This window comes from Polyodon spathula, chromosome 11 (genome assembly GCF_017654505.1).
Source record: "Polyodon spathula isolate WHYD16114869_AA chromosome 11, ASM1765450v1, whole genome shotgun sequence".
Taxonomy (NCBI): domain Eukaryota; kingdom Metazoa; phylum Chordata; class Actinopteri; order Acipenseriformes; family Polyodontidae; genus Polyodon; species Polyodon spathula.
This window is the reverse complement of record NC_054544.1, coordinates 37,161,890-37,184,441: the sequence shown is the minus strand read 5'-3', so window position 1 is coordinate 37,184,441 and position 22,552 is coordinate 37,161,890. Positions and strand designations below refer to the sequence as shown.

General features: G+C 37.1%; 1 protein-coding gene across 1 annotated transcript in view; it reads right to left on the bottom strand.

Moving 5' to 3' along the window:
* LOC121323477 (neuroligin-1-like) overlaps nucleotides 1-22,552 on the bottom strand; it is a 113,199-nt gene that overhangs the window by 56,696 nt on the left and 33,951 nt on the right. Inside the window, exon 2 of the mRNA XM_041264561.1 lies at nucleotides 18,764-18,916. Coding sequence (XP_041120495.1) covers nucleotides 18,764-18,916 — 153 coding nt within the window. The remainder of the gene's footprint in view (nucleotides 1-18,763; nucleotides 18,917-22,552) is intronic.

Below are 22,552 nucleotides of genomic sequence, written 5' to 3'. Positions count from 1 at the left end.
GGTTACCACAAACCATTCTGAGGTTTTTCCTCTAATCAGTACTTTCTGTTTTCTACACGTTAACCACTCCCTAATCCATGTACATGTGTTTCCTTGAATCCCTGCTGCATTGATAGGGACGATGAAAGGTACTATACGAGTTATAGTGGTGTATGTGTGATAACACCCCACAAATGTACTGAACCCAGACATAGCGGTAAGCAACAGTAGGCATTAACTACAAAATTATTTCAGTTTCCTACCAATTTCCCTGGGTAGTAAATGTTTTGAACAGAGCACACACACTTAAAGTATTTCAGAATAAGAGCTGCTAAACTACTGCTTTCGCTTCTGTTGCATTGCCAAACAGGCACTTTTTTTAGAATGATCTGCACCTACCTGAGTCATATGATATAATGGCAATGATTGGGCATTCCATGAACTCCCGCCCCGTTACACGCCAACTGTGCAATCTATTGGCTACATCATTTTTCTGGTTTGAGACATTGGAAAACATGATAGTCTGACAGGAGAAAGAACCAATAAAATGAGTGCCCGTTAGATTTTGAAATGACCAATCAATTTAGTTGTTGTCTTCACGTGATTAGAAATGCCATGCATTTTCCTGTGCTCAATGCAGTCGTGTGTGGTAGAGGACTGAATAAGAGGTTTTGCTGATCAGTGTGTCCCTCAATTAAATACATATCATTGGCAGTACTATATTGGTTTAAAGGTTTTATTAAAAGTGTTGGACATTGAGAAACTAACTGGTTGTAGACATATCAGTGAAATGGAAAATAAATAAATACATTTAGGCATGCATGATCACGGAAGGGTCTGTAAGGGAAACCTAGTCACGTGACCTGGCGTCTCTTACTATCGGCTTGTTTTAAAACTAATTTTCATCTTGTCTTTATTCCATTTTATTTTCAACTCAAAATATATTTATTCCCCCAAACCGTTTATGTGCAAGTGCTTTCTCCCAATAATTTCATTTGTAAACCAACTATTCTGGTGGTAAGATAACAAGTTACAGAAATATACAACATTTCAGTAAAAAAAAAGCACATTCACACATTTCAGGTTTTAATACAAGCTTGATGCCACAGTGTATAACAAGCTCAGTGTCTTATTATTAAACACAGTAAAACCAGGAATGGATCAAACTGCTATGTAATGGGAGTCTTATTTCCACCCCTGGGAGATGTTACTCAGCTGAATCCCAGCACCAATCCTTCATGTTCTTTCACTGAAAGATCAATCTTTCTGACCTTGGCTCAAAAGAAAGTGGTCCTCAGCTAACATGTGTCTGGTCATGTATAAAATGAACACTGCCTTATTTCCAGATACATAACAATACACCATTTAGTTTGCCTAAGCAGCCCTTAGACCCCTACATATAATTTGCCTACTTCAGATATTCAATTGCTTACTATTCCTGTGAATCCTATGTCCACCGCTGATTGATCCATATGTGTATATTCAACAACAACAAAAAAAAATAATGCAATTTGAGTTGGAAAACTGAAATAAATGCAACAAAAGCAATAACATATACTCCACAACCACTTTTAATGGCATTAATCTAAAATGCATAGGAAACAACAATTTGTTTCAATTCAATTCTTCATTATTTTAGCAGAACAATAACCCATTGTAATGTTTATATTATTTCTCAGAGGGGGGGTGGTGGCAGCACACACTCACAGTTATAGCAGTAGCACACAACAAATATGTGCAGTTGAGAAGCAAAAATTTAAAAGCAAGCTTTCAGTTAGAGGGCTTCTTATTCCTTATTTAAATGTTGCTTGTGGCATACAGCCCTTTCCAAGTATGAGGGAATGCAAAAGCTTAAAGCCTTGAGCTTTTAGCCAAGGGACTGTTTGAGAAAATAAGTAAATCTTATAGTAGAGTTTAGCATACACACAGTATCATGTGAGAACCCATGCTTATTATCATGAAGGCCTGCAGCTTATTAATTAAAACTGCATGGTCAACCGTCCTAGGCCTTGAATATGTCAACATAAACGGCCCAGTATACCGATTCGATCCAAGGCCAAGGCAATGAAATTTGAACCACTAAATGATGAAACCTTTTAAAAGCTAAAGCAATTTGCAGAGCATTTGACATTTGTTTTCTTGTTATTTCCTAAATCTCAATCGCGTACGTTAGGGCCCATGTTTTTACCTGTAGTGTCTGAATTTATGTTATCAAAGCCATCCGTCTGGGGAATCAATGGAACCGTAGAGAACGCCAGCACTTTCAAAATTCCACAAGATTGAAACATGAACCCACAATCACCAGACTGAAAAAGTATTATACCTGACTAAACTGGATTCAACTTTGTTTCATGTTTCAGCTGCAAAACCAAAGAGACCAAGGAGAAAGAATATAGTTCCTTGAAATACAGCCACAAAGTGAGGCGCTAGCTTTTCATAAATTTTGCCCTGATGATATTTAAAATATTAAAAAAATATTTTTAACAAGACAGGAAATAATCTCATATTCCCATCCATATGGAATTGTATCCATAGTTTTACCCCTCCCATCTCCTCCCTTGCAAGGGATGTGAGTCAGTCACAAAAAAAAAAAAAAAAATGAAAGGGGGAGATTTTGTCGGCATTGTATTATTTGACATTCTCTAGGGATCCCTGTCACAAGCACAATCAAAAAGCACTTTTCCTGATGAGAATAGAAGAGCTCAATCACAAAGCAGCAGCAATTTACAACTGGGCTGCTGGCACACCAGCAAGGTTACGGGGAGTAAAGGGCTGAGATATTGCGCCCGTCTAACCCATCAAGATTGTAATAATAGTGGCAGTGACCACTAGCATTTAAAATAAATAAATAAATCTTTTTTAAAGAATTGACTCATTTGCTGTGGGTAGCTTTTTCTTTGTATGTCCTTTAAAAAGAAGTGAGAAGGAGACACATCAATATGAACACGTCTTTTATATCCTTACATACAAACACAATAATGCCAACAAAAAGTTATCTGAGCAACTAACATATTGCATCACAGAAAGCTGAAAAATAGATCAAAGAACATAAACTATACCACATAAACTATACTGTTCTCACCACTAGAATTTTAGCAGTGTAAATAAACACCTGCTGTGAATATGTCCCTACATGCATGACTGAATGGATGAATGCTAATACAGTGGCATGTTTGATGCCTCTGTATTACAAAATTTAAGCTGTATTTGTTTTTATTTTTTTTTATTTTAGAATCTCCAATTATTTTAAATTTTCCCCCAATTTGGAATGCCCAATTATTATTATTTTTCTCCTTCACTGCAGCAATTTCCCAAACAGCTCAGGGACCCAAGGCTCAGTGGGTGTCCTCCAATCGCACAAGTCAGTTGGCGTCTTTTTACACGCAGGAACTTGAGAGTGGATATCCGCAAGTTAACAGCCTCTGGAGGACCAAACCAGCCCAGCAAATCGCCGGCCTGTAGAGGTCGCTGCAGAAAGGTGATGAGAAACAGACGAAGCTGGGTCCCACCTCCACAACCCCGGGAGAGCCAGAGCCAATGCTTTCCGCTACCTGCAGAGTCTCTGCGAAGACCGGCTGCCTCGCACAACCAGGATTCGACCTTGAGATCTCTGGTTTTATGACTCACGCTGCACGCCGTGCCACAATGCTTTTACCGGGTGAGCCATTCGGGGACAAGTAAGCTATATTTAAATATGTAATATGCTGTAAACACTAAGCTTGTCATTGACTGCTTAACATTTTTTAACTGTTTATCCAAAGAACAAAGCAGCCAGATGGCATTTCTATTGTTACAGTTCACCAATGGCACGCAGCATAAAACATGTGGTATGTAGTTAAAAGCTATGCTAAGGAGTCACTCAACTGCCTATAATGCTTCACCATTGGCAACAGTTTAAGACAATGTCATACAAGAAAGCAGCAGCTGCACAGAAAAAAAAGATGCATTCAATATTGTATTACCAAAAAAAACCTCTAAATGAACTCAGACAGCCTATATTTTTAAGCTATAATTTTTATTGATTGCCATAAATATCTCCCTTGTTGCAAACTACCATTGATCCCTCAGGCACATCCAGTCAATAGCTTAGTTAGGGATTCTGTTTTTCTGTTTTTAATAATTTAATTTTCGAGTTTGCGTTCTAGTAAATCGTTTTTTTTTTTTTGTTGGGGGCTTTAGCTTTTTATACACTGTATGAAATTACTGTTTTCGGTTAATTTCCAAAATTCTTGGTTGTTGTTTTCTGTGTCACAATATGTATAGTAACTTGACTGTACTTGCATATTTGTATCTTCTTTCCTTTTCTGTATTTCACAACAAAAACCTTATGGTCACAGGCATATTCTTCTGGAGTTTTTTGTGTGTTTAGGCATTAAATCAACCATATCGAACTGAAATATAGCTTTAAGTCTCAGGATCAAGAACAATGCTTCGTATTAAACTGATATCGTTTTTCTCGCAAGCAGGTTCAATCATCCAATAGAAATTTAGGAATTTGCTGCCACTCAGGAGTTGGGGGTGGGTTTAAAGTGTTCAGTATTCACTACACTGGTTATTCTTTTTTTGTAGGTTTTTTTTTTTTTTCCATGGGAAATGGGGTCAAGTCAATGTGAATGGAGTAACCCTTTCCAATGTTTTTTCCTGTGTTTATTGGATAAACACCGATTTCATTTTTTTTGGTATTGGGGTTGTTGTTATCATAGCACCAATTCAGGCACCGCAATCTTCTTTTCTCTTTCCATTTCACTGGAGCTGATGCCGCTCCCTGCAGCTAGAACAATATCACACTGAAAATCCACTTTGGTGCCATAAGGTACAGTGGTCAAAGGGAACCTCATACTAATCCTATTACCTGATCTATGAAATTAGAAGACACTTAATCTAGAAGAAGAGCTACGGCAGTTCCCAGTCACATCAGGCTTGCTTCTGACAAGTGTAAGACAGGATGTAAGGCCCTTACTGATACACCTTTGGGAACTGTGAGTAAACTTAATTAAAGTGAGTGCACTGTCATGTCTAGGAGCCAGCCTGCCTCAACCTTCAGAAAACAAAAAGAATCCAGTAATAAATAGTTGATTTGGCAGTTTAAGGACAGTAAAGTCACCCACCGCTGTCCAGAATGACACAAATAAAGCTGCAATATAATAACTCTGCAAGCTGTAAATCATGTCATTTTCAATGTGGATTGGGGGAACATGTTTTTGATCCCTATCTAGACACAGAAGATGGGTAAATGCTAGTTTGACTTAAAAGATATGTATTTATAACGGGTTAGTGGTTCAATCCCAATGAAACTCCCAAACTCCCCAGTGAGTCACTATGCTGTTGAGCAGCATGTGAATAGCGAGAGATTATTATTATTATTGAATACATTATGCATTTTTTGTTGTTGCACTAGTGGGATTAGTGTTTTTCTCTTTTTAATTTGAAAGAGGTCATTTGTCTTCTAAGATTCTTCAGCCGATGAATATTAAGGGTCAGCATAGCTATCATAATCGGCTTACAGCTGCATTTCATTTTCATTGCTTAAAAAATCTGTAATGAATCTCTCCCTTGACTGCTTGCACTCATTTTATAGCACAGTGTACAGTACAATTAATACCAAGAACACTCTTTCCCCTGTGGTCTGCTGCTGCTAAAGGACCTGCCAAGTTCCACTGATCAGTTGTGATTGTTTTTCCTCAATTAAACAATCACAAGATACACTGTAATAATAATTTGCAAAAAAGTCTTTGTTAGAAATGGGCAGTTCATCAAAACTATGCAAAGTGTATGAAAGCAACATCACATTTTGTGTGTTTTTAAACCTTTGGATCCCTTTGTTATGTGGTTTATGTCTCTTTTTACACAATTAGGTAGGTACTTGGCAGTTTTGGCTCTTATTGGTGTCCCTATTATTAGATTACACATGGGTGAGTTGTAAGAAGCATACTGCTTTTTAAGATTTGTTTTTCTTCTTTTACTTTTACATCTCGTTAGACTTTCAGACTGGTAGATGACAGGAATATAATTCAGAATGAATGAGAGGTTTTGATTGCTGTCGACCTCTACAGTAAAGGATTATGTGGTTGCACCCATTACATTTAAGACTACTGGGGCGTAGCCAGAGAACAGCATTCCAGACACACTTAGACTTAAACTTTCTTTTTGTGCACTTGTGAAAAACTTAGTGGATCAATAAAATATACACTTCAAAAATTGGTATGTTCTTTTGCATTTCAACCTAAATTAAATGCTGTTCGCTTAGTTATGTGATTTGATTGGATGGTAGTGTATATGTATAGTAAATACATATGTGAATGTGACAGAGAGCGAGAAGATCTGAACTGTAAATCTCCCTCCCGACCCAAGAGGGTGCTAAGCAGAGGTACTTGCACGCCTGTACTGAGACGGGCCGGCTTGGAGAGAGGGGTGGAAAAGCAAGTTGGCCATCTTGGTGCAGGGTGGAATGACCATATTAAGGGACAAGATTACTGTGATCAGCTGTGCTGCATCAGACAACTGGCAGGTGTGCTGAGTTGCGCTGATCATGGGGTGGAGTCTCCTGGTATATAAGGGCTGTCATTTTGCAAGTGCAGGGCTTTTGGAGGTAACACTGAACCTGGGTTGCTGAACCATTTGTTTGTTTGCTACGTGTTTTTGATTTGTTTGTTGTCAGGACCAGGGTCAGAGTGAGTCGTTACGACAAGGAGCTGCCGCTCTACTGCCAACACTTTCACCTTGGACACCACACACCCCGTTAACTGAACTGGAAACGTCAGCACCTGAGCACCTGCTCTTTCCACCACCCTGCAAGTGCACAATAGAGCTGAGAGGGACTCGCTCTATTGGGACATATGATTTGTATTGTTTTGTTGCTTTGGACTGCATTCCTGTAAATAAAACACACCCTCTACCATTGCTGGTATTAGGGTTATTTGCACCTGGACTAGTGACTCTGTGACGTCTGTTTCATCACCACACGCACCACACCGTAACAGTTTATTACTCTAGTATTTTCTTACTCTTTTTTATTATTTATTCTGAACATGTAATGGTATTTATCCAACTATCAGATGTTGGCCGACTTTAACCTGGCTTCCAATTTATTGCTGCTTAAAATGACCTACATTATAGTGCTCCCCTCATTACAAAACATTAAGCTCTTGGATCTCAGGGTCATTGTTATAATTAGAGTGTGCCTATAATTGCTGTTTTTCTTGCTTTACCATACTACTGCTTGCACAGCAGCTCAGAGGTTATCCCAAATACTCGATGTATCTCTACAACAAAGTAGGATCTTTACCTGACAGCTACAGCAAGGGATTTCTGAAGAAGTAGAAGAGGACAAGATAAATTAAGAACATAAGAACATAAGAAAATTTACAAACGAGAGGAGGCCATTCGGCCTGTCTTGCTCGTTTGGTTGTTAGTAGCTTATTGATCCCAGAATCTCATCAAGCAGCTTCTCCAAGGATCCCAGGGTGTCAGCTTCAATAACATTATTGGGTAGTTGGTTCCAGACCCTCACAATTCTCTGTGTAAAAAAGTGCCTCCTATTTTCTGTTTTAAATGCCCTTTTGTCTAATCTCCATTTGTGACCCCTGGTCCTTGTTTCTTTTTTAAGGTCGAAAAAGTCCCTTGGGTCGACATTGTCAATACCTTTTAGAATTTTGTATGCTTGAATCAGGTCGCCTCGTAGTCTTTGTTCAAGACTGAATATATTCAATTCGTCTAGCCTGTCTGCATATGATATGCCTTTTAAACCTGGAATAATTCTGGTCGCTCAAATTGTTTTGCTGAGCCCCCAACACCAGCCTACCAGTAGTATACTTAGTCACACACTGTATTTGCTGGTACAATGATAGACAAAAGGGACAGATTTTCAAATATTTACAAACACTAAGCTTTGGCTACCAAGACATTTATTAGTGTGTCCAATTATTATTTTTCTCCAAATGTTCTCCCAATTTGTAATGCCCAATCGCTTTTCCCCACCGCAGAAATTTCCAACACAGCTCAGGAGACCCGAAGGATCAGTGGGCATCCTACAATCCCATGACCAAGCCAGCTTCCATTTTTCACCCAGGAACTCAAGAGCAGATGTCAGCAAGCTACCAATCTCAGGAAGACAAAGCCAAGCCCTACAGTTGTACGCTCTGAGCTCACTGGGTGCCTGGCCAGTAGGGTTTGCTTAGCACAATGAGGAGAAACAGCCCCTGCTGGTTTTGCCCGCTAACCCACAGGAGCACCAGAGCCAATGCAACACTCCTTTAGGAGTTCCCAGCGAAGACTGGCCTACTTTGCACAGCCAGGATGCAAACTGAGCTCCTTCCAGGTAAGCCACTCTGGGACCCCACTACGATATTTATTACAAACTGTATAATTACTTAATAACCAGCCATAAAGCTTTACACAAGTAAAGGGTACACATTTTTACACTGGTTCCCAAACTTTTTTGCTTCAAGACCCCCCATGACATTAGGCATCCTGACTGAGGATCCCCACTCGAAATTTTGATTATGCAACCTTTAGTGAAAGAGGTTGTTTGTTTTTGGTAGAAGACCTCTGCTTTCATTATGTTCACTGTCATTCCTCAGACATTTGAGAAACTGCTCCATAATTACTGCGCAAAGTTGGACAATCACCTCCTTTTGTTGTATAATGGTACATGGTAATGGTCAGCTGATGTAAATGTTGCATTTGAAATAACGCCAAGCACCTAACAGCAAAGTTTGTGTAACTTGGTTGATTAATGGTCTGGGCAACACTGCTTTGTCAGGTCATTTGGGAGAGAACATTTTTGCATGTGCTATGGGCCCCCATTTGGGAACCACTGAATTATTATTAACCACTGAATTATTATTCCTAGAACCCTGAAAAAAGATCCAACTCACTTCAGTATAGTGTTGTATTCTTATAGTATGCCTCCCAGCTGCAAGTTATCATTACATTCCTTGCTTCAAATAAATATCTATAGGTGGATATGCAAGTTTACGATATAGAGTTTGCTGATGCTGTGTTTTTTTTATTGTTTTGTTTCACTTTAAATGACTTTGTCTTAAAAGCACTTGTAAACATCCTGAGTACCTTTTGATTGGAGGTGATAATCTAGAAGTGCTCTTTTGGCACTGAACCGGGGCCCGTACAGGCTTTTTACAAACGCTGAGGTTACTGTGAAATGCATGCGTTGGTCATTGCTAGTTTGTGCAATCAACGGCAAAACTGTATGCAGTCCAAGGGTAGGAATGATGAGCAATTAAGCATATTTGGTATTGTTAAATCTGTACTGATTTACTGTGCAAAGGTTTAGAGTCAATTGCTCGATACCTCTCTTCAAGTCAGAAACAGGACACTAACAACAAGCATTTAAAAATATTCATTAATGAGGCTTTAAGACGTTCTCACTTAAATGGAAAGACAATACAGATTCAGTTATAAAGATTATGTAACGGCAACATGATACCTCTCAGTTGGCAGCAACAAGAGATTGGATGCAAAGTATGCAGTTGTCTGATTCACTTTTCTCACAATACCAGAGGGTAAAATGTGGTTCCTGTAAAAGAATATGTTGTTTGATGCAGGGCTTTGAAATACTTCTCTGCATGTCACATGCTGTGACTTTCTAGACATACTGTGAACAGATGACTTGGTTTGAGGGTAAATTAACTACACTTACATCGCTGAAGGAACAGAAAGCCAAAGTCTGAGTTCATTTGCGCTGCAGCAAAAGGAAAGCCCAGCAGTGCTGTAAGTAGAGAGATTCAGTCCCCTGTTCTGACAGCTCCTCAACTTCCATAAGCACAGAATCACAAGTGAGGAGTGACCGCACTTTGCCAAGTCTTTTATGTATGGGGTTGTTGCCAATGCATTCAGATCAAGTACCTGGCAACGTATGATGTAGTGTATGTAAAGACGCGCTGATCCCGGGTAGTTAAACCAATGCCCACCTGTCAGTCGGTTCCCCAGTTTAGATTTTCAGACTTTTTTATGCATGAACAGATCACTTGAGAAAGATATTTTGCATTGCTCCACTGTGTAACCAAGCTCCTTGGCTACAAAACTGCACACTATGCTATTCTCGGATAATCTTAATCTGGTACTTCACTCAGCATTTGACTTGCAACTCAATTTCCAACTTTCCGCATTCATACATGAAAAGAAAATGCCTAAATTGCATCCTTTACTACTCACTGTCAATTTCTCTTCACTTGTTTAACCACCTGCTAAACCTTTCTATAGTGATTAAGTAAACACAGGAGCAGTATTCATAACACTGTAATAAAGGCTCTATAACATGGATCTAGCACTTCTCCTTATTTAACTGTGCTAAAAAGGTGTTCTTCATAAAAAGGTGTGATTTTTGTATTGTTTTTTAGCTCAGCCATACCTTATCATTACAACACGCTGGGAATGTTCCTTTTGTTGAATTATTTCGCTGAATGTGTGTCCTGTATGAATATCTATGGTTGATTCTCTTTAGATCATTGTGTAACTCCTCATGATCGATTCTGTGATACAAGGTGGGGAAGCACAGCCTGTGCAAGTATTCATGAATTATAAATGTTATGGTATAACATGTTATGATCATTTAATAAAGCCTTAACAAATATATTATGAATGCCTTGGTTGTGCTACCCTTGAATAAAAGTAAAACCTTAATATCTGTTTGTGACGGGGTGCCTGCCCATTTCTTAATGTATATATTATTTTGTTGTTATTGTTATGATTTATATATATATATATATATATATATATATATATATATATATATATATATATATATATATATATATATATATATATTATTATGATTTTGCTATTGTTTGTTTTGGATAGGCAGGGAGGGGGTTAAATTCCTCCCTGCCATTGAGGCCATGTGTGCTGCAAACAAGTACTATGTACTGTACACCACAATGTGAGCAAGATGTTGCATACACAGGTGCAGCTGCTGTTTAGAAAAGCATGCCATTGGTTCTTTAAAAAAAAGGATGTCAATGTACATAAATATTGTGGCCACAGATACAGTCAGAAGGTCAGGGAATCAGTCAAATTAATGCCCTGTTCACACTAGCATTTTTATACCGGTAGAGTTGTGGAACCGTACCAAAACCATATCGAAACATCTGTCCAGACTGGAGTTCTTCATACCAATACAACTGCATCTGTATGAAACTAAAAAAATAAGAGCAGGTTTCGTACAGGTACTGTTTCAATACGAGTTGGAATAGCTTAAATGGGGACATGTAAACCGCCACGGTATTGATACAGTTAAGTATCAGTTACAGTTTAAATACTTCAAACAGCTTTACATTTTATGGTGAGCTGCAGTAGCCAAAAATGCCAAAATAAGTGACAAAATAATCTCCACAAAATTAGTGATGATGACTATGAGGTAAAGCATACTGCAGAGCAGTGCTGCTCTAAAAAAAAATCCCTTATGAGGGAATCTCAAGAAGCAAAAAAAACAGAGCATGCATTCCCAAAGCCGTGATGCAACCTTGTGATTTTAAAGACGGCTAATTGCTTTCGCCTTTTTGCTCATCTCATCCTTTCACGTTCTGCTCGTCTCTTAATAATGATTGAACACCAAAACAAAATACTGTACATGGACAGGACAGCAAAACATGCTGTATTATATAACAGTGGATCCATTTCTAACAGATGTGACAGCGGTCGGTCGGTCGTCATAGAAACGAGTTCAGAACCCCAACACTGTCGATTTAAACATACATGAATGTGGACAGGTATATTGCAACTGTATTGGTACTGTAGCGGTATTGAAAAGTGAGTTAGGACAGAAAGTGGTTTATTTTATACCGAAACAAACTGTACTGGTATCGTACCGATACAGGTGGGAACAGGGCTTAAAACGATGAGATAGAATGCACACAAAAGCAAAAACAAACAAAAAACTTGGAGAACCTTAGAAACAATCCCTAGCAACAAATGTTCAACACAAGAGACCGATTGGACATCTGCAGATACCGTCCAGTTAGCTCAGATCTAATTTCTACTTTTGTTAAAGAACTGACACACTGCAATACTGAAAAAAAAGCATTGCGTGGTTACCAAAGATATGCAAAAAGTTGGTCAACTCGTGACAAAAAAAAATAAAACACTGGAAATTATTCTTTGCAAGATTGGAATATTTTATTGATTTAATTCTGTCTACTACAGTACCAGTGCGCGGCTTGAACTGTGCTTTATAAAGCCTATATGGTAATGCCTTGGTCAAAAGCAACCATTTTTCAAACAATGAAAACACTTCTAAGAAGTAACCTTTTTTATTGGGTCCATTGTGAAGAACCCTTTCTTTAAAAAAAAAAAAAAAAAAAAAAAAGACTAACCTTAGCACAACCTTTCACAAGAAGCCGAGTGGCAGATTCAATAACAAAAGCATATCTTCTGATGTGTGTTATCTTTTGAAAATCAATAAAAAAAAAAAAATAGTTCTACAAAAAAAAAAAAAAAAAATAAGAAGAAGCATATCAATGGATCCTGTTCAAAAGCAACCTTGAAAGGTCAGATCACATTTACCCTTTGCAAACACTACTCCAGCCAGAATAGCATTTACACTGAATCCACTACTTTGGACTGACACATAATAAACATCCAATGTTGCCAAACTCACAAAGCAAAAGTATGTCTTCCTACGTTGTTGAGCCATTATTATTGTTCAGGCCTCCCCTCTTTCTGGAGATCTATTCCTGTTTGCATGTGAATTGGCAGTGGATAAAGATTTATCAGCTCTCATGAGGCTGAAGCTTAGCTGTTGTTATTAATTCTTGGTTTTTTTTTCTCAGTAGCGAACTTGCATTCATAATACATGCGCAAGAATGGCCAGTGATTGATTGATTGGCTGTGGAAGCTGCAGGCATGCTATGTGTCTTGATAATCTGAAGGCATGAACAGGCTCCTCCACAGAAGTGTGTACAACTGAATAACATGAATCACTAATGTGGGGTGTCTGGCGCATAGCAAACAGCCATCAAGTGTGTTTGGTTGTTTGTCTCCCCCTGCATGTCACAGATCCCATCTTTAGCCAAAGGGGTGATGATTCTGTTCACAACATCCACAGTCACTGCACAGTGACTGAATGCTCTCCAGCAGGACACTAACTGGGCTGTAATAACTCTTTTCACTCAGCTCCTCTTACTCGTCCTAATACCAAGAGACAGACTCCGGGAGACAGAGTGAGAGAAGGCAGGTGCTGATAATTATGCATCCTGTTGGTTCCCTTCTTCACTTTTTTTTAAATTTCCCTTTTGTTCACAGCAAGCCAAATTATTAATAATTATAGTAATTAATATTTATGATCAAATATAGTAATTAATGATAAATATACTAATTACAACCTGAGGATGCAATTTGTTTGCATTTGTTTTTACAAAAACAAAATGCCCATATCCCCCCTCCCAGATTTTGCATCCATCAACATAACAAATGAGGTTCGTTAGTAATCGAAGGTTATACAAACAGTCTCTGTCTGGGGAGTGATGAGTAAATATGTTTTTCATTAGCCTGCCATTTTAGGCTTTTATGGTTTTTATCCCCACCCCCCCCTCCCAAATCTACCTCTACAACACCTGTAGCAGGACGGGTGAATATTTATATTCAACAAAGCAGCGGCTAGCAATACAATACTTCTGTACTAAGGCAAAGGTAAAATGACAAAAACCACAAATATATCAATTAGGCAGAATGGTATCACAGTGAAAACCATCTGATATTTTTGACATAACAATGGTATCTCACAAGCATGAACCATATGCTCATTAACAATACAGTGCAGTACTAAAGGTGCCACATCAGTAGTGTTCTACTGCATCAGGACCACCGTGTTCCGTGTGTCCCAGTTGTTTTTAAAGCCAGTCTTTAAATAATTCAGTGTATATTCTTTACAAAATAAATATAGGAAATACTGCATAGGATTGTTATTTTCGGGATATATTGTATGCAGAGGGCCCTCTTCACAAAAAAAATTAAATAATTAAAAAACAGTAGCTGTCTTCCTTCCAAGCAGAAAACATAATATTTTCAAGACTTGAATAAATGTAGCCAAGGTGGAAAAATCAGGCCACCTATCTGCTTAATAGTCTTGCTAAGTGGAGTGGAAAGCCATAGCTGTGTCATGTCAATTAACTCCGACTTGCAGAAGCACGTCTTGAACACGCCAGTAGAACTGTTTATAAAGTATAGTCCCCCAAAATTACTTTATGGCAAGATGGTTTAAAAAGATAGCACTACCACATATATGCCAACAGTCCTTATATGGTAGGGACAGTCCCCATTTCCTAGCAAATGTCCCGCGTCATGATGCATAGGAAGAAAGTCCCAATATTTACCCATAGAAAAAAAATAATCTATTGTGCACAGTAGAGTTAGTGAAAACCACATGCTGTGCTCTTCGTGCAGCTGACACATCTGCTGATCACTAACTTATACAAAGGTGTGTCTATTTTTCCTGTCATGATGGTCCTGTCGTGTTGAGTTGTACAGTAATTGGCAAACCAATTCCACAAAGACCACAAGAGACAGTCATTGATAATGATTTATAACTGAGCTTGTTTTGGGGGGATGGGGGGGCGACGGACTCTTCTGGCGATTTCAAGCACCTGGTATCTTGAGAAGTCTGCAACGCAGTTTCACCTGTCACCTTCACTCTGTAACAGGTAAATTAATTTACAGGGAAAGGGGTAGGCTTGAAGCTGGTGGCTAGAGGAATATATCTTTATCTGTTCTCCTGCTGCACTTTTTACTAACCATATTTGTGAAGAATTTACAGCAGTGGGTCTGCTTTAAAATACGCACATAAATGAGTCATTAGGGAACAGTATTGGACCAAGACTTAAATAAACTGTGGCCCGGTTCCAATGCACACTATAAATAATCTTCAAGAAACAAAATTTCATCATGCCTCCTGGCTATCTAATCTTGACAAAGTATGATTGTATGGAGATTTCATATCATGTTTTGTTAATAACAGGTGCATAACAACACATTAAAAATGTGAATACAGTTGTGTTTCTCTTTTTAGTTTTAGTATCTGCTTCGTGAACAGGAGGAGTGAATCATTTGGTTATAGCGGCATAGTAAAAATGTTAATATTTTTGATACCCACTTACCATCTGTTATGAAAACTCACCCACTGGAAATCACTGACCTGCAACAGCAGTGACTCATTCCGGAGAAAAAAAAACAAAAAACACTGGTCTACAAAAATTGTGTTGCGCCAAGCTAGGAAACGGTTTAATTGTGACAGCGAAAAAATATTCTTACTTGTTTATAGAAAAGTAAACTCAATAACAGCATGAAGTAAATATATTTTTACCCATGAAGAAAATCATTTCTAAGTGGTTCCTTGCAATCTGACTGTTTCTTATGTTTAGACATCCATGTATTAAATGTTAATTTAGATAAAGTATTTGTAGAAAGGTAACAACATTCTGGTTATATCACCCCTGTATGGTTTACCAGGTGTTACAAAAAAAATGGTTTCTGTGCATGGACACTCTGGGATGACACGCTACCCTTTACTTATTCATGTCTACAGTACTAATATCGAACAACCACAAAATAACAAGTCTTCTTGATTCTCACATTCTCATTTTACAGCTTGCACCAGGACCAGCAAAATGGTTGAACACAATTTGCCCTCAAACAAGTAAAACAAGGATACATCTCAGCTATTATTCTAGGGGCAAGTACAACGAATAAGACTGAGAAGCCGCCGCAATGCATTGTGTGAATTCTCTTTCTAAAATAATTGTATTTCTCTGGGGTGAATTGCAAGATGTCCAATTGCATAATAACCCGGACACCAGTAACTAATTATTTTAAATGTTTTTGTTTTCAACAAAACGCAAGTATTTGAAGGACGCATTTTAAAGTCATACGATTACTACTTCTTATTGATTAACTGCAGGTCATTGCTTAAGAGCATACCACTGAACAGATGTCCTGTTTATATCTTGAATAACAGTATCACAAAAGAGAACCATTTCCACATGCATAGGCCTCCCTGTGTTGAGGGATAAACACAATGCTACCTTTAAGACTAAAATGAGTCTCTGATGCTCACTGATGGTTCTCTGAAGATTTGGTTTCTTAAAAAAATGGCTAACAGGCTGCTCTGGGATAGTAGATAATTAATATAATGTGCATTTAAACTTGTATTTCTTCACTTGACATAGCTTATGAATAAACAGTGCTAATCCTGTTAGTTACATAACCTTTTAAGTAATGCAGCAGAAGGTGAAGAGGCATAAATTGTAATGCATAATTTCGAAGCATTATCTGCTATTATGCATTTGCCCTCTGCTTTTTACCACAAAACCAAACTCCTGAAGTTCCTTGGCTGATTGATTGTTCTTTAAAGTCTTGAAAGACACAGTGTCCTGCAACACAGCCAACTAAGCATTTCAATGCTTTGTCTTTCTTTAACTTGATACGACTTTCAATGTTAATGTTTGAACAATGTACACACTTTGGCAGAATGTAAAATTACAGAACCCTGAATCTATAGCTATCATATTAACTGTGACTCCAACAAATACGGCTATAATAACATGCAGGAAGGGGATCCAGTATTGACAACTTACCTGATCACTGCATCAATATCCATTGATCTTCAAATTTTTAAATGCAGGTGTATTCAACCAAAACAAAAACAGATCTACTTTATGACCTGCATTATAATCCTGTTCTGTGCAATTCCAAACCAGCAAAAAGTTTCAACTTGCCCTTGTCTGTAAATTACTTCAGTGAAATCCCAACAAAAATGTGAAGGTCATAACTTCTAAGGTACAAATATAAGAAACCAAGTTAAGTAGACTCAAGAACTAAGTCAACTACTGTACACGGAAATTACCTGTGCCATGCCGAGAGCAACAGTTGTAATTACCAAGTTAATTAATCCATAATTGCATGGCTATACATGCCCTATAATGTAAAGAGTAACCACAATTTGCTACAGTATCTGTATTGCATGATTAAAATTTCCAGTACAGATCAGAACTGAAAATAAATAAAAATGCCCCCTATAGATTAAATGCAGATATACATCAGTTAAATAAAGTTGCATTGTTTTTGTTGATGATTGACTCCACCCCTAAGTCAATTAAAAATTAGAAACATCTTTCAATGTTGTAAATTAACTAAAATATGTTTGGGTAATATGATAATTCACTAGGACCAGATATCCAAGTGGAAGTCAACTTTTATGTATATGGGATTTGCTATATACAGAGCCTATAGAAAGTCTACACCCCCTAGAATTTTTTGCATATTTTATTGTGTCAGTGCCTTAGAGTTTCATGCATTTAAATGAGGATTTTTTCCACTTATCTACACATCATACTCCACACTGTTAAGGGAAAAAAGTTTTATTGAGAAAAAAAGTATATATTACAAATACAAAACTAAAAGATCATAATTGGATAAGTCTCCACCCCCCTGAGTTAATACTTGGTGGAAGCACCTTTGGCAGCAATTACATTTAAGAGTCTGTTGGGATAGGTCTCTACCAATTTTGCACACCTAGATTGGGCAATATTTGACCATTCTTCTTTACAAAACTGTTCAAGCTCTGTCAAGTTCCTTGGGAAGCACTGATGGACAGCAATCTTCAAGTCATGCCTCAAATTTTCGATTGGATTTAGGACAGGGCTCTGACTGGGCCACTCAAGGACATTTACCTTTTTTTTCCTTAGCCACTCCAGTGTAGCTTTGGCTGTGTGCTTTGGGTCGTTGTCATGATAAAAGGTGAATTTCTGTCCCAGTTTCAGCTTTCTTGCAGAGGGCAGCAGGTTTTCCTCAAGGACTTCTCTGTACTTTGCTCCATTCATTTTCCCTTCTATCCAAGTGCCCCAGTCCCTGCCGATGAGAAACATCCCCATAACATGATGCTGCCACCACCATGCTTCATAGTAGGGATGGTGTTGCATTTAGGCCAAAAAGTTCCATTTTAGTTTCGTCAGACCACAAAACTTTTTGCCACATGGCTACAAAATATCCTGAGTGTTTTTTTGCATACTTCAAACGAGATTCAAGGTTCTTGCCACCCTACCATACAGGCCAGATTTGTGGAGTACTTGGGATATTGTTGTCACGTGCACACTTTGACTAGTCTTGACCATAAAAGCCTGTAGCTCCTGCAAAGTTGCCATTGGCCTCTTGATAGCCTCTCTGATCAGTCTCCTTTTTGCTCGGTCATCCAGTTTGGAGGGACGGCCTTGGTGTTGCCATACACCTTCCACTTCTTAACAATCGTCTTGACGTGCTACAAGGGATATTCAAGGCCTTTGATATTTTTTTATACCCATCCCCTGATCTGTGCCTTTCAACAACTTTGTTCCAGAGTTCTTCTGAAAGCACCTTGGTGCTCATGGCTGAGTCTTTGCTTTGAAATGCACTACCTAGCAGAGTCTACAGGAACTGCTGAATTTATCCTGAAATCATGTGAATCACTGATCAATAAGATAATCAATAAATATATTTTAATGCATTTTAATTCCAGGCTATAAGGCAACAAAGGGTGAAAATTTTGAAAGGGGGTGTAGACTTTATATAGGCACTGTAGGTGTATTAACTGGCAATTAAATATTAACCATTTTTTACATCTCTATATATTTTCACTTGGATATGTATCATGTTAAGAAAGATGTATGCTCTGAAAGAAAATGACAGTGTACATTTTGTTACTAAAAGCATGGATACATTTCAGTCTAAACTGTATCGAATTGTTTTATGTACAACAATTGACACCTTGCAGATATCAAAGTTAAGGTTATGAATGTCTTACCTAAAACACCAAGCCGGTAGTTAACAGTGATGACTATGACATTCCCATAACTCGCCAAGATGCTTCCGTCAAACATATTTCCAGTGCCTTCCATGTATGACCCTCCGTGGATAAACACCATCACTGGCTTTGGGCTGCCGCCTTCACGAATGTCTAAAAGGGAAAGAAAATTATTGAAAAAGCAAATTAAATCTGACAGGCAGTATTGAACTCTGAACTGTGCGACCTTGACCATTTGTGTAACAGTGGTTAAAGACAAATGTAACTTTAGATGTTGGTTGGTTTCTTAAGCAACATATATGCCATGCTCCTGGTTTTGGTAAAACATTAAGGGTAACTTTTAGTGTCAAGAAATTTGTTCTGCATTGTACCATACTTTTTTTATTTATTAATTCACTTGCAAAATATATAGACAGACAATTTTACAATTAACAAAATAACAAAAGGTGGTGAAATATAAGCCAAACATTTCTTTAAGTGCCATTAATTTAGTGTAGTATCACTATAACTTTGCAGGTTACTATTTAAATAGAGTAGTAATGGTATTTGTGAACAAAAAGAAAAAAATTAAAAAAGAAACTTGAATGTTGGTATTTGTAAATGTAAATAATGTACGCAGGAGCAGAAAAAGAAACTTACTCATGTGTAATATACAACAACAACAACAATAATAATAATAATAATAATAATAATAATAATAATAATAATAATAATAATTATTATTTTTAAAAAATCAAGTGGCTCATGCCTCTGTGGGGAAGAAAAGACAAGACAAACAACTAGAATGATCCTTGTAAAAGTGACAGCCTTGCATAGTCAGCAATTGAGAAATATATACTGAAAACACAACAGAAATCAGAACCTCCAAGATCACTGCTGTTGCAAGTCAAAAAAACAATCTCTCTCTCTCGCTCTTTCTCTCTCTAATTTGGTCATTATGGATGATAGAATAAAAGCTCGATTTTACCTTTCAGTTTTGAATGTGTTTTGCACTGCAGTAGGCAGTTGAATCAATAATGCTTGTGTTATTTTTAAAAGAGACGTTTCATGACCCATCTTATTGTCCTACTCTGTAGCGAAATTCAATCACAATTTAGGATGGGTGTTTTTACATTTGTGGTCTTAGGAAGCATGGCCACATAAATGTTGCATATTTGCTAACGCAAGGACGTGTTAGGGCTTATCCTTCAATGTCTAGAGGCATTCCTTAAGCTTGTAAAAAGATGCTCTTCTGTGTGCATCACACAATTGAAGGCCTTCCTTTTCAAAATGATGCTTTCTCCTTTTGAAAATGTTTTTCCTCCTTTTAAAAGTGTTACTCTGAGCTAAGCGAATTCAACATCCATGTCAAGAACATGGCTGAAATTGAGGAGCACTCATCCCTTTAATCTTTATGTCCTTCCTTTCATAAAGACACATAACTAGGTTTACAAAAGCACTTTATAAAACAGGTTTGGTCTGTTTCTATAGCAAGATATTACACAAATACAAGTGCAATTAGATGTTCAATAGTCTTAATTCTGAATTCATAGTCTTAAGAATAAAACAACCAGCCACATATATTAACAATGGCATTAAAGTTGTATAAGGGTATGAGCACCCTAATATATACAAATAAAGGGTAAATATAAACATTTTGTTTAGGAAAAATGCAAGCAAAAAGGAAATATTAAAAATAATGAATGCTAATTTAGTACAGTACTGAAAAGGATTTATGATTCAATAGTTTATTATTAACACCCTACCTCAATCAACCCTAAGCCATGCTTGCTGTCATCGTGGTTACTTTAACATGAATGTGACAATTTGTGTTAAATCATTCATTGATTGTATTTATCCCTTGTTTGTATGCAGTGTTTTCTTAATTACTTGGTACCTTGTGTTGAGATATGGAAGCAGTAATCCATTATAAATTAAATTTGGTGTAAATGCTTTGTTTAATGATGATTACTTATGCAGAAGTGCTGAAAATATTATACTTTAAAACAAGCCTTTTTTCAGTTAACATTTTACAATTACTAGTTAAGGGCTTTCAGGGCATGTATTTATTCATGTATTTTTTTTTTTTTTTCATTTAATTTTTTTGCTGGATAAACAACTGTTTAAAGACTAAATATTTGTCAGCTGCAAATAAGGCAATTTACAACCAAGCAATTGGGCTAATGTTGGTTATACTTTATTTTAGTTAACTAATGATGTTCTCCCTTTACAAAAAACAACACCAATTTGATCATTCCCAACTTTATACATATAATTGTATTCAAAATGCAATGTACAATGTTTGGATTGCTTTGTTTTTTAATTGTGTCAAGAAGCCTTATTTGTCACTGCTGCTGAGTAAACTCAGTATAAGGTGGTGGATTCATGTAGAGGAGGGTAGAGGTTTGAATCCAGCTTCCGCCACACAAGAGTAGCATTTATGAACATTTAAAAAACAAGTGAAAGTAATGTAAGTATTGTTTATAATCCCCAAAATGAAGTGATGTCAAAGTAAGGTAAGTGTTTTTAGGACTTGGGCACCTACAGGAACATGAACATAATTATTGTTGCCTTAGAAACATAAAAAAAGGGTTTTTTCACTATGCAAGAGGTGAGCTTGATGTCAGTAAAATTTGTTGTGCACTTTATAAAAAGGGATTGGTAAACCATGCAAAAAGGTGTTATATGTTGGGTAGTTAGTCATTGTTATTCATCAAAAAATTTACATTGTAGGTGGGATGCAATGTGTAAAGAAAAAAAAAAGTCAAGCAAAAACCTTAGAAAGAGATACGATAAAGTATTCTATATGACGGGTAACAATAAAACATACTTCAAAAAAAGAAAAGTGTAGGGTAACATTAAGCAAAAAAAAGACAGAACACATCCATCAAAAATGAGGTAGAAAAAAATCTTCATGTTCAAAAAAAGGACAAGAATTTTGTTTTAAAAATAAAGAAGAAAACAATTATTTGAAGGGTTCCTTGTCATGCATAGCAGTTTGGCATCAAAAAATACCTTCGTCTTCAGCCCCGTCATTATCACCTAAATCATCGTTCTGTTTCTTTGTAAGGGGACCTAGGATTAAGAACGGAGAAAATGAAGGAAACAGAGGATTCAAGAACAAACAAGACTGAAGAAGAACAGTCAAAATAGACAGAAAAGTTTTTTATAAGAAAAAAAAGAAGGAATTGTGAGATAGTCTTCCTAATTTGGCCTGATTGAGACATATTTTAGGAAACAGACAATATATTTAAATAAAAGACAAAATAACAACTAAAAATACTGTGTGAACTTTTTAAAAGCATACCCATCACACACACAAAAAAAAAAAAACCTCCTAGAGGAACCCCTACTACCTAGTTTGATATGAGTTCGAACATTGAGATTTAAGAATTTAAAATGCTGTCAGCTTTTGATTGAAAGGAAAATGGAAAGTAATTTGGAATGGTACACCATACCATTTCTCTTTGCAGCAAAGCAATCACAATTTTATACATTGTCACTCGTCCATTTTAAATTACACTGAGTTATAACTTTCCAATAACCTTTGACTACCTACTGCCATATTAAATCCATCCAGAATAAAACAGCCAAAAAAAAGAAAGAGAGGTTGTTTTTAAAATTGTACCTGGGAATAAACTATAAAAGAGCTTATTACCAGCTGTGTTGTGGCTTCAATGCATGTTCTCATTCAGTTAAATTTCAACTAATTGTTAGAAAGGTAGGCTGAACACAAATTGGAGAAATCTAGTCTTTATTCTCATTGCTTTACCTGAATAATAATAAAGAAAAACGCACATGGCCCCAACA